The sequence below is a fragment of the Erpetoichthys calabaricus genome, chromosome 1 (genome assembly GCF_900747795.2).
Source record: "Erpetoichthys calabaricus chromosome 1, fErpCal1.3, whole genome shotgun sequence".
Classification (NCBI taxonomy): Eukaryota; Metazoa; Chordata; class Cladistia; order Polypteriformes; family Polypteridae; genus Erpetoichthys; species Erpetoichthys calabaricus.
In genome coordinates this window covers 1,415,484-1,427,633 of record NC_041394.2, presented here as the reverse complement: position 1 = coordinate 1,427,633, position 12,150 = coordinate 1,415,484, and the positions used below count along the sequence as shown (strand labels likewise).

General features: G+C 48.2%; 1 protein-coding gene across 1 annotated transcript; it reads right to left on the bottom strand.

The window, feature by feature from the left end:
- Nucleotides 1-8,379: 8,379 nt before the first annotated feature.
- On the bottom strand, nt 8,380-11,623 carry LOC127529689 (mRNA decay activator protein ZFP36L1-like). The gene is made up of 2 exons (XM_051934247.1): nt 11,458-11,623; nt 8,380-10,660 (listed from the first exon to the last, which is right to left on the bottom strand). Exons 1-2 carry the CDS (start codon nt 11,584-11,586, stop codon nt 9,536-9,538), a joined length of 1,254 nt encoding a protein of 417 aa, XP_051790207.1. The 5' UTR covers nt 11,587-11,623; the 3' UTR covers nt 8,380-9,535.
- Nucleotides 11,624-12,150: the final 527 nt, after the last annotated feature.

Here is a 12,150-nt window from a genome sequence, read left to right as displayed (position 1 = left end):
AAGCACTTGACCCTGCACTCCAGGGGGGCACAGGGCAGACCGCCGGCTTGTGTGGTCAGTCCCCTAACTGCAGGGGTTTATGTTAATTAACTTAAATTAATAATTTGATGAGAGTTTTGTTGAAGACCTCAGCAGGTGACACCATGACATTTCCAGTGTTGGGTAAACACAATGACCTTCAGGAGCGGTCAATGGTGGCCAGTGGTCCCGCCATTAAACAAAGGGGGGGGGGGGGTGCATGTGGCGTTTCCACCAACGCCCGACTTTGCTTCAGCTCTGAGGGTGTGAAGATAACCCGCTAGCCCTGCATGTGACCTCGAATTCACTTGAAATGAACAGGACAACAGGGTGGTCTTCATGTGGCAGATGAAGCAGCACTTGAACACGAGCGCCCACCACTTTGGGGACCATCAGGTCTTGATTTTAGGTAATAGACGAGCTGCTTGATCTGAACGTCACAATTTTCCGAATGTTCCAATCAGCTTACCTTGAAATTATGACACTCAACACCGCCCTCTAGTGTCTGGACTCTGTTATATGTGTAGAAGGTTTATATTGTCACGTCTAGCGAGCCCACTGAAATTCTTCATGACATGTGCCAGTCTCTAGCCTGGCAGCCAGCAGAACTACTGGACCTTGAAACTTCCATAATCCTGACCTGACATGACATGACACTAATGGAGTAACTGGTGACACAAAAGGTTTCTTAATACAAAGATACGTGGAAGAGGCCACCAGGTCACATGGTGAGCAGCAGGACTTTAGGGGCCATCAGGTCTTGATTTTAGGTAATGGACGAGCTGCTTGGGCTGAATGTTCTCACCACCCTTCAATGAAATGATGGCAACTCCACATCGCCCTCTAGTGTCTGGACTCTGGTATATGTGTAGAAGGTCCATATTGTCACGTCTAGAGAGCCCACAGAAAGTCCTCTTTGCATGTGTCAACCTGCATTCTCTGGCACCACATCTAGTGGGTAGATCTACCTGAACTCAAACTTTCTTTCGTCCTGACCTGAAAGGACACTAAAGGAGCAAACGAAGAAATTCTGGACAAATGATCCAAAATGTTTCCTCACTCAATGCCACATGGAATAAGCCACCAAGTCACATGGTGGACAGCAGGACTTTAGGGACCACCAGATCTTGACTTTGGATAATGGACAAGCTGCTTGGGCTGAATGTTCTCACCACCCTTCAATGAAAAGATGGAAACTCCACATCGCCCCCTAATTTGTGTGAAGGTCCATACTGTCACATGTAGAGAGCCCACAGAAAGTCCTCTTTGCATGTGCCAACCTGCACCACATCTAGTGAGTAGATCTACCTGAACTCAAACCTTCTATCACCCTGACTAAGAGAGCAGATGGAGATGAAGTGAGGACTGGTGGGCTTGAAATGATGACAGGAGTTGGTGCAGGGGATCCCACATTTGGAAACTTGTCAAGGGCAGATAGATTCCACACAGATACGTTTGAACGTTTTCTTCTCAAGAACCACCAGACATCCATCCATCTACGGGGGTCTGCTGGAGCCAATCCCAGCCAACACAGGGCACAAGGTAGGAAACAATCCCGGGCAGGGTGCCAACCCACCGCAGCACCAGACATTCCGTATGGAAATAAAATAGCAAGTACTGTGGAGGAGAGCAGGATGTTAGGGACCAGCGGGTCTTGATTTTGGATTCTGTCCAGTAGACCAGTGCCCCCCGATGTCCGATGCTGTTTGTCAATCCTACGACTGAATGAAGAGCTTCCAGTAAACGTCTTCATGAATGTTCTTAGAGACTCTTTGTGGTCACCTGAGGGGTGAAGGAGAAGATGAACTATCCCAGTGGGCTTCTCCAAGTGAAGCCCCCTCCTGGTGGGCACCTGGGCAGGGCAGGGCGACTGTGGAGAACTAATCCTGTCTGCTCTCCCCCCTTGACTGGGCACAGCAGGCTGAAGCAAAGCTGCCTAATGAAGCCCAGGAGGAGGCAGCAGGCAGCTTTGTGGGCATTGAGATGGACAAGTGGGGGGTGAGGGTGGGCACACAGCTTCATTTTAATTTGGAAAGCAGGATGGGGGAGGAGGGCTTTCTTGATGACCTCAGTACCTCAGCCTCTTTGAAGTGGGACAAGAACTGGTGCCAGGCTCAACAGGTGACATTACAAGTAACAAATGGCCTCAGGTCTGCTGGCAGTCGAAAGTCAGAGCAGAGGGCAAAGCGGGTAACAAGCTGGCACACTGAGAGGCCCTTGAGCTTCACCTGCACGTCCTCAGATGAATTAACAGTAGAAAAAGAAGTTCAAGGAGCCAAAATCTGAACAGTTGATAATAAACGCTTACCTTGCCAAGCCCCCCGGGGTCCCCTGTGTCAACGCTACACTTGTATTTTATGAGGCACAATGCTCTGTGCCTGCACTCAGTGAAAGGCGCTATATAAAACTCAGCTGAACAGAACTTCTGAGCCACGTCATCGACTGAAGGAAAAAATCATCCCACCCAAGACCTGTTGGCATGCCAGCTGGGTCTTCCCTTTTAAAAACCAATAAGTCCCACAAAACAAACAAGCGCTTGGGGGGCACAAACTACAGAAATTAAAAGTTGACTTCATCCGGAAAGGCAGGAGGTTCATTCAGGGCTCTGTGGCGCGGTCACATGGTCAGGTCCGAGCTCTGCCCAGAAAGAGAGGAGGACCCTCTGCCAGCAGCGTCAGGGTCTTCTAGTCGCCCGTAAATCACCCGGGCTTACTGACTGGAACTTCGAAGAAACGGAGCAGCGAAAATACAACCGATGCCATCAGAGACAGAGAGAGGGAGTGTGTGTGTGTGTGTGTGTGTGTGCGCAGAGTGGCAAGTCGGAGACTCACTTCGTGTGTTACGGCATCCTGGGGAGAAAATGGGAGAGCCGGGCTGGAGCCGCCACATTCAACAAACACAATAGCTGACTGTTATATATATATATATATATCTATAAAACATATTCATATTGATCTATCAATCAATCTGTTATATAGCGCCTTTCATATCTATGAATCTACTATACAGTGCCTTTTACATTCATCTATCTATTATATAGTGCCTTTCATCTATTGGTCTATTTATTATATAGTGCCTTACATATCGATCAATCTATTATATAGCATCATTCATCTATCTGTCTATCTATTATATAGTGCCTTTCCTATCTATTTATCGATCTATGACATTATTTTGCGTCCAGCCCTGCATGTAGACCATCCAAACTGTGGGGAAAACCGGGGGGTTGGTGACAGAATTGGCACTGCAGCCGCCATAAAAACCTGCACAGTGTTCCACTCCATCTGAACTGGTTTGTCATGTGGTGGGTGTGGCTAACCCCTCGCTCTCTATTATATAGCGCCTTTCACATCCGTCTATGTATTATACAGTGTCATTCATCTACTCGTCTGTCTCTCATATAGTGCCTTTCATATCGATTTATATAATGAACTGGCGTCCTGTCCGGGGTTTGTTCCTGCCTTTACACCTGACTCCTCCTGGGAGAGGCTCCATGTGGTCTGTGTGGTCTAAATAAGTGGACTTCAACCGTGAAGGGATCCTCCTCTTTTACATTTTATTGTGATTCATTCATATCAGAAGTTACAACTTGTAGACTTTTTTTTTTTATCCTTTGTTGTTTTTTTGCATTGAATGGTTGGTGAAATTAAACAAAACAAAAACCCCAAAGTCCCCGACCGTCCACCTTTGACCAAAGGGGCGTCACGGCGCCTGTAATGTCACGCTGGCCCATCCCAAATCAACGACAAATTGTTTTCTCAATTCTTCTCCAACCCCACCATTGAAGTTGCAAACCCCACAAATGTCTTGAGTGGGGGGGGCAGCTTGGCCTCCCCACCAAACACAATTATGTGAAAATGTAAGTACACCCCAGGGGATGGCTGCTTTTTTGTTTTTTTAGCAGATGTGGACATGTTGTCACAGAGTAAGGGAGCCGAGTCCTCCGAGTGGGAGTCCCCCCCATGACGTCAGCTTCATGAATCCCGTATTCAGGCATCTTAATGGCAGCAGTGAAATCACAACATCTCGGCGCTGATCAACAAGTGAGTCTTACAAACAGCAGAGGGCCTTCTGTCAGAGAGGACCCCCCCCCCCACCTTCTCCATTTCACTTGTTACTGTCAGGTCACACAGAGAAGAAGCCCCCGATTCAAAGTCCTCCTTCCTTCCAGCAGTTAATCTTCTAAATGAGTTCAGTTTTAAATAACATCCACATTCTGAGGTGACGAGTCGAACAGGCAGCTTTTATGTCAAACGGCAGTCCCGTCGAAATGTCTGTGTGTCTGTCATTCTAACAGATGGTACATGAGCACTACTATTATGAATCCCATACCAAATGGCATATAAAAGAGACCTGTTGATTGCTTTTGTCATTCCAACAGATGGCGCATCACCAACATTTGTCGTTATAAAATGCATGGGGTGGGGATGTGATTTGGAGGGTCCCCACACCTGCAAAGCAGGCTAAAGGGTTGAGCCATGCAGACCCTCCCGGTGCCAGTTTCTGAAAATGAGGACACAGAAGACAAGCGCAGACATTGACACTTTAGTGGCTCTTCACTTGGCCATTAAAAAGAGTCTTTTTCAGTTCATTAATTTCAAAAAAAGCCAAATTAAAGCCCACCGAGCTCCAGTGCTGTATAACAAACATAAAAGCATGAAAACTTCCAAGGGGTGAAGGCACCCTAAAGGTGCCACCTTGTCCTGGTCCACACACTGGCAGGTATGGCAGAAGGAGTGCATCAAGAAGTCGCAGAATTAAATCAACTTTCATTAAATCAGCAAGTACTTTGCCAATTAAGACGTTTGGTTGGAATCCAAACTGTGGCCCCTCCAAGTGTGGCGGTGAAGCCCCCCAGAGTTACCTCAAAAAGCAGCTCAATTAAAATGAAGGCCAAACAGGTTTGCTTAATCATCAAGCAGCGGTCACTGACTGTGAATGAAGAGACAGGCGGGCATGAAAACCTGCAGCCCCTGTGGGACCCCCTGGGTATCTGAGCTGCCCCCCTCCGGCTGCCAGAGCACATGCCATTGTGATAAATAAGCAGTTAAGGAGACCCCCCCCCCCCCCCCACACCCGGGAGGGTGTCAGAGGACAATGATGGCAGGGTCACATTTCGAGTGTAGACGAGCCCACTGCAGCATTATGGTGGTCTGCACGGACCTCTGGCCTAGGAGGACATACCCATAAGGTGTCAATGTGACACAGGGCCCTCCTGGACCTTCCAATGAAGTACAAAGTGGTGCCAGCAAAGAGTCCATATGAACAGCACACTCTCCGGTCAGCTTCAGAAGGAGGCAGGACCGGGCACTAAAGATGGCAAGTCGGGGTGCCACCTTTGAAGAAGGGGAAGCCCTGTAGCGACAGCTCTCCATTGTGAGCCTTGCATGGCGAGTTTTAAGGCAGCGCACCTGGAATACAACAAGACGCCAGTCAAACCTGCACTGGAAGTTCATGCCACCCACCCAGACAGCCAAGTGACAGATGACTCAGGGACAAAGACAACACAGGTGACGATTCAGGCGCAGTGCCTCATATAAAAAGTCAGCTCTGTCAAAATGGAGCCTGCAGTTTGAGTCAAGTCCATGATGACAAACTTCACACCCACCCGATGTCTCCGAAAGCTCACAGTGAACATCAAGATGGGGCTGTGGGGGTCCGTCCAGTCAGTGAGGTGCGCGGAGGTTCATGGCTGGCGACTCCTTCAGGGTCAGAATTACAAATCTATGAACCCCAACGAGTTGCCGATTGACTCTTCAGTTCAAATGGACACACATGAGCAGCACACCAAAGAGGGGCAAACAAGGGCACTGCCAGGGACCCGTCTCCATGTGTCACCTCTTCAGGCTAATCGAGAAAGGCGATGGCCTCGGTGACGTTGAGCTGCTCAGGTCCACAAGACATTGACAGCCAGAAAATGTCTGCCAAGGCAGGATGAGCGAGCGCCAAGCAATGAAATAACGGCTTTAATTAGCAACGCCAATGGGCTTTAAATGAAGAGACTGAATGAAGTGACGGTGCTCAGAGGTTGAGACCCCCAACTTCGAGGGGCTCACTTGACATCAAATTCATGTTTAGGTGTCATTTAAGGGAAAAAAAAAATCCAAGAAGAGTCCGTTAAAATAAAGGGAATTAATTAGCGGCAAAAAAACTGGTCACTGATTGAGAAGAGAGTTAGAATGAAAACCTGCAGGGCCAGAGTAGCCCCCAGGACTGGAGTTGGAGACCCCTGCTTTAAGATTCGTTCCTCTCATTTGCTTCGTTTCTTATCTTAAATGGCACCCAAACAGAAAGGAAATGTGAAGTGAGGGAGCCAAGAGAAGACCACCAAAGTCAGGGCCTCAAAGTCCCACCAGCTCCTTAGTTAGTCTCGTCGTTAATTAAAGTCGCTCTTCAAGGCCGTGTGATGGCACACTCTTCTCAGGGTGTGATGGCAGACACTTCCTAAAGAGCGTCGCTCAAATGTTTGATCAGCGGCCCCGACCCCCTCATCGCTCTGTCATTTCAGATCCCGTATGACGGACACCAGTTGTTTTCGGCTCATTTTCTCTCTCGTTCTTGTTTGGCTGCCACAAATGGAAAAGAAACAATGAAGGGGTCAGCAGGCCCGGAGTCTCCAAGAGCAAATCAATGAAAAGGAACTCAAAAGAAGAGAAGTAGCAGCAAAAACTGGTCACCGATTGAGAGACGGGCGAGAACGAAAACCTGCAGGGCCAGAGTTTGAGACCCCCTGCCCAGGACTTCTCTCCACCAGACGGACTTCACCTTCGCATTCCGCTGATCAGGCGACTCGCACAACACGACAAGTGGTTTGAATTTGTTTTGGTGGATCACAGACGGGCAAAGTGCCACCCTGTGAAGCCACAAGCTCAGGGCTGAGGAGAGGATGGCACTCGGCTCTTGGCACATTCAGGGATCACAGTTGGGGGGTAGGGGGGGTGTTTGTTATATAAACAAACCAGCTGTGAAGTTTGGCACACCAGCTGCACCTCCACTCCAGCAGTGTCCGTCCGCTGGGAATTCTGGAAGGGGGGGTGTGGTGGGGGCTGCTTTGGAATGGCTGACCGGCTCTTTTGTTTTAAATTGAACTAAAGAGGAGCAGAAACAGACAACAACCCGGGGGGCTTGGGGTGGGAATCAAAGGCAAGGAGTGTGTGGCCGAGAAGTCGATTTAGCAGAGCGAACAGTAAAGACAGACAGACAGACAGACATGAACACAAGAACAGCTCAACACAAACACCGCAAGGAAACTCGTTAAGTGAAGGCGTACTCAAGTGATCGTGAAAAAGAAAGAGAGAGAAAGAGACAAATGAAAGACAGAGCGACAGATGGACGGACAGAGAAAGAAAGAAAAAGATGGAGAGAGACAGAAAAAGCAGACAGAAAGAAAGATGGACAGACAGACAGAGACACAAAGAAAAAGATGGACAGAGAGAGAAACACATGGACACACGATTCCTAAAATTATATTTTTGGACTCCAGTAGTTTTTGATTTGGCCTAAACGAAGGTGTACTCAAGTGATCATGAAAGAGAGAGAAAGACAGAAAAAGATGGAGAGAGAGAAAAAGAAAAAGACAGAAAAAGATGGAGAGAGAGAAAAAGAAAGAGAGAGAAAGACAAAGATGGAGAGAGAGAGAAAGAGAGACAGAAAAAGATGGAGAGAGAAAAAGACAGAGAGAGAAAGAAAGACAGAAAAAGAAAGAAAGATGGACAAACAGAGAAAGACAAAGATGGACAGAGAGAAAAAGAAAGACAGAAAGATGGAGAGAGAGACAGACAGAGACAGAAAGACAAAGACAGACAGAAAAACGATGGAGAGATAAAAAGAAAGAAAAAGAAAGATGGACAGACAGAAAGACAAAGATGGACAGAGAGAGAGAGAAAGAGACAGAAAGAGAGAGAGACACACACGGACACACGATTCCTAAAATGATATTTTTGTTTCGTTTGGCCTAAATGAAGGCGTACTCAAGTGATCATAAGACACACAGAGACAGACAGACAGACAGACACGGACACACGATTCCTAAAATGATATTTTTGGACCCCAGGAGTCGGCGACACTGGATTTCTGGACGATTCCAAAGGTCTCCGCCTACGAGAGTACCGAGAGTTCGATTTTCACGCCTTTAAAGCGTTTCTTTTACTTTTTATTTTTCACGCCCCTCTCCGGTCCAAACAAACAAAGGGCTGGAGGTGAAGACGACCCGCTGCAGAAAAAGTAACCAAATGTGCCCCCCCCCCCCCCCAAAAGCTGCAGGGGGTGAGAAAGTTCACTCTTTAGAGAACAAAAGGCTTCTGGGAACAAAAAAAAGAAAAAGGAATAAAGAAGTGAGCCGTGAAAGTCCAGCACTGTCCGGCGTCTCTCGGTTTATTTGGGGCGCTGCAGAAACAACTCAAATAAGTTACATATGTAAACAAACGTTGAATGCTCTATAAATACAAACCAAAATAAATTAAAATTAAATAACAGAAATATGACTCCAGTAAATAAGACTATAAAATGATAAATTACAAAAAACAATGTACAAAACGCCAAAAAAATAAGAATAGAATAAAAAGGTGACTTAAAAGGCTAAAATGAGGAAAGATAAATGATTGGTAGAAGTTGTGAGGAGCCTGCAGGTGGGGGCTCAAGGCGACCCCCCCCCCCCTCTCGACTTGATTAGCTTATCGATCAGAAGCACCGCGCGCTGTACAGCAGTCCAGAAATGATCCGTTGCAGAACATCACATCCATGGAGAAGAAAACTCAAACTCGCCTATAAAATAACTAACACACACTCTCAGGTCCGATCAGATTAAACTGTTAAAGCTCTTTTGTTTATAACAAACAATTCTAAATACGAGTAAACAGATTAACATTCTAACGGTTTTCTTTTTTTAAAACAAGTGAACATTTTCACAAAATGAACGAGGAAAGAAACAACAACAGAAAAGCACTGGCGTCTGCATTGAAGAGGCCACGATTAGGACAACTCGTCATTCTCGGGCACCCTTGTGGCACCACGGGCAGGCAGCAGGGCATGTCTCGAGACACTTTGGTAACGCGTTTCAAATTGAACTCTCGTTTGCCACTAGCGACAGGCTCCCTTTTCAAACCAAAATCTGCTCAGACACGTCTGCCCAAAAAAATAAAAAAATAAAAATGCCCAAAAGCAACTCCCCAAGGGAGGCAGGCACACACACCCAAGCAGCACCCAGTGTCAGTGACGGGCACAAGGGAATTTCTGAAGCACCGGCTCGTGCAAATAACTTCACTGCCAGAGTGCGATTATCGACTTGCTCGGGATCCACTCTGCGGCGGGTTTTAAACAGAACTCTAAAAAGGACATTCGGCCCTCTTTGGCATCTTACAAAGTGGCATAAAACACACCAAAAACACGCAAACACATCCCAGCTTGAATGAAGCTGCAAAGGAGTGAAGTACCCCAGAATTACATCAGAAGTATACCATAGTATACAAAGTGAAACGGGAACATCAGTGGCACACTTGTATCACAACGTCACCGAACCTCAGCAGGACAGGGTCAGACGGTCCTCGTTCTCCTCGGCCGGCTTCTCTGGCACAGACAGCTGACTGAAGATTGGGAGACGCCGGCCGCAGGATTCAAAGATGGGCGACTCCGAGCCACTGTGGCTGCTGGAACTGCTGCAGCCCCCCTCCAGATCGGAAAGGGAGGTAGAAGATAAACTCCGGGATCCAGTCGCCAAGTGAGGCAAAGCGCTCGGAGGCTGGCTTACCAACTGGCTCGAGCTGGCAAGAGGGAAGACGCCAGCGAGACCCTGAAGCTTGGCGGGGTTACACTCCGTCGGACTCGTGCAGTAAAAAGAGCAGTTGCCAGAATCTGGCGAGGGGAAAAAATGATCGAGCTCCAGGCCTTCATCTTGGACAAGAGAGAACACGCCGGACGACTCCAGGAAACCTGGCACGACCATCTCAGAGAGGAGCGTGCCAGGGGGTGGGGACGCTGAAGGCACTCTGGTGTAGGCAACAGATGACTCTTTGATGAAAGGGACAGAAGGGAACCCTGCAAAGCTGAAGCTCTGTTTCAGCAGCGGTGGCCTCTGGCTTCGGAACTCTGGCTTTGGCCGTTGAGACTGGAGCTGCTCTTCCAGATTGTGCACAAAGTGGCACCGTGTACCATACGGGCAAATGCCAATAGTATGAAAGGTACGACAAGGCTCAGTCTTGTACTTGGGGTGCCGCGCAAGGCCTCGAAGCTCATCGTAGCCGTGGGCAAACTGGCACTTGGCTCCATATTTACAAGTCCCACATTCTGCGTAGGTACGACACAATTCGGTCTTGTAACGTGAAGACAGTGGCGACGCCGAGCTGGGCACGACATGAAGAGTGGGATGGTTAACAAGTTTAGGGTCTGAAGCGGTGCACCCCAGATCTCCTTCCACTAAACTGAGGGAGTGCCTTTCCCACTGCCTGGCATTGGCTTGGTGAAGTGAAGCAGGAGGCTCCAGAGATTGGGGTCGGGCTAAACGTCTACCTTCTGTCTTCTGACCGCTGCTCACAGAGCTGACCGCGTCACCTCCGGACATCGGGGAACAAGATGACGCGTCAGGCTTGAAAACGCTGGATTTAGGAGATGATCTGGTGCCATCGTTTAAGTCGAGGTTCGGGAATCCCTGTAAAAACAGCAGGACAGCAGAATTTAGGAGGCGATTCAAGAAAACAACATTAAAAAAATTAAACTTGTCGCAGTAAGCAGGGAATCCAAAGGACTTTAACCTTTTCTGTAAATTGCGACCAGAGTAGAATATTGGAAATGGTGAGAAAAGAACACCTGAGTGTGCATCAAAGGTGTACAAAAAACATGAAAACGTCAATGAAGTGCCAAGAAGTATTTAACGTTAACACACCTGCCGAAAAGCAGCACAACGCACGGCGGCTTTTAACGGCTGGCAGGCATTTTCAAAAGTAAACACGGAGGCTTCCTGCGCAGTGAAGTTACGAGCGAACAATCGCCGATTGTTATAACGCGGCCACTTTTAAAGCGCCCCTAAAATGCGAGTCCTCGCCACGTGACCACACTTTCTTTGACTTTTTTTTTTTTGGTCTTCTTGGATTTCTGGAAAATTCCAAACAAACTCGAATCCTGGCCGAGTATGTCGATTCCGTCCAAGCGGGCTGAGCGAGCGGCAATAATCTGCGAAAACGATTAAAAACAAACAGCCGGCACAGCACGCCGCCGCCATACCTCCGGGCTATTCTTTAAAACAAGTCACGCCATCCGCTGTACCAATCAAGGCGAAGAGTGAACACCGGACAAACGGGCCGTCAGGGGGCAAAATTAAACCAAGCTCAAAAAGTTTACGGGCCGGGAGAGGACCTGGGAGTTCAGTGACGCAGTTCGCGGGTAAAGCGCAAGTCAAACCCAAACGCCGCGCACGGCTCAAACTCCGCAGCTCGTCCCATACCTTACCTTGCACAGATCGTCCTCCAACTGGAGAAGCTGGCTGAAAAGGTAAGTTGGCATGTTGGGTAGCAGGGCACAAACGCTTTCAGTCTTTCCCTCCTCCTCCTCGGCCGCCTCCTCCTCCTCCCTTGCCATGAACTGCCCCGGCCCGCATCACAGCACCTCACAAGATGAAGCGGCGCGGGCCCAAGCACATGTTTATAACGCCGAGCCCGCCGCCCGCCTGACCACGCCCACACAAGGCAGGCGCGCTATACCGGACTCCGCCCATTGAGAAACTGGCGGGTAGAGGAGCTTCACTTGACAGCCTCGATCACGGAATCCAGTAGGCGTGTCCATGACTCGACTGGGCTAGGCAGGTGAGCAACTGGGCGAACTGGGTGGCGGAGGAATTTTATGAAGTGGTGTAAAGATGCTTTCAGGGCCCTTTCCTTTTAATAGATAGATACTTTATTAATCCCAAGGGGAAATTCACAATTCACAAATTCATGTTGTAAACGTAAGGCGAGAGAAGGGTGGGATGGATTGATTGACGTTCTGCATTTGAGGCTCCTATCAATAACTCCTTTCTATATGATGAAGAGTGTAAAGATGAGGCAAAGACATATGCGACAATACCAGTCAGGAGAGAAAAACACACATTTGATCGTCTTTTATTAACATTACAAATTCCACAAAGGCTGTAAGATGAATTACAAA

Excerpts from the sequence above, each read along its gene's own strand:
- LOC127529689 (XM_051934247.1), bottom strand. The coding sequence starts at position 11,586 with ATGGCAAGGGAGGAGGAGGAGGCGGCCGAGGAGGAGGAGGGAAAGACT. Across the intron at positions 10,661-11,457 it reads TGGAGGACGATCTGTGCAAG|GGATTCCCGAACCTCGACTT; the intron begins GTAAGGTATGGG and ends CTGTTTTTACAG.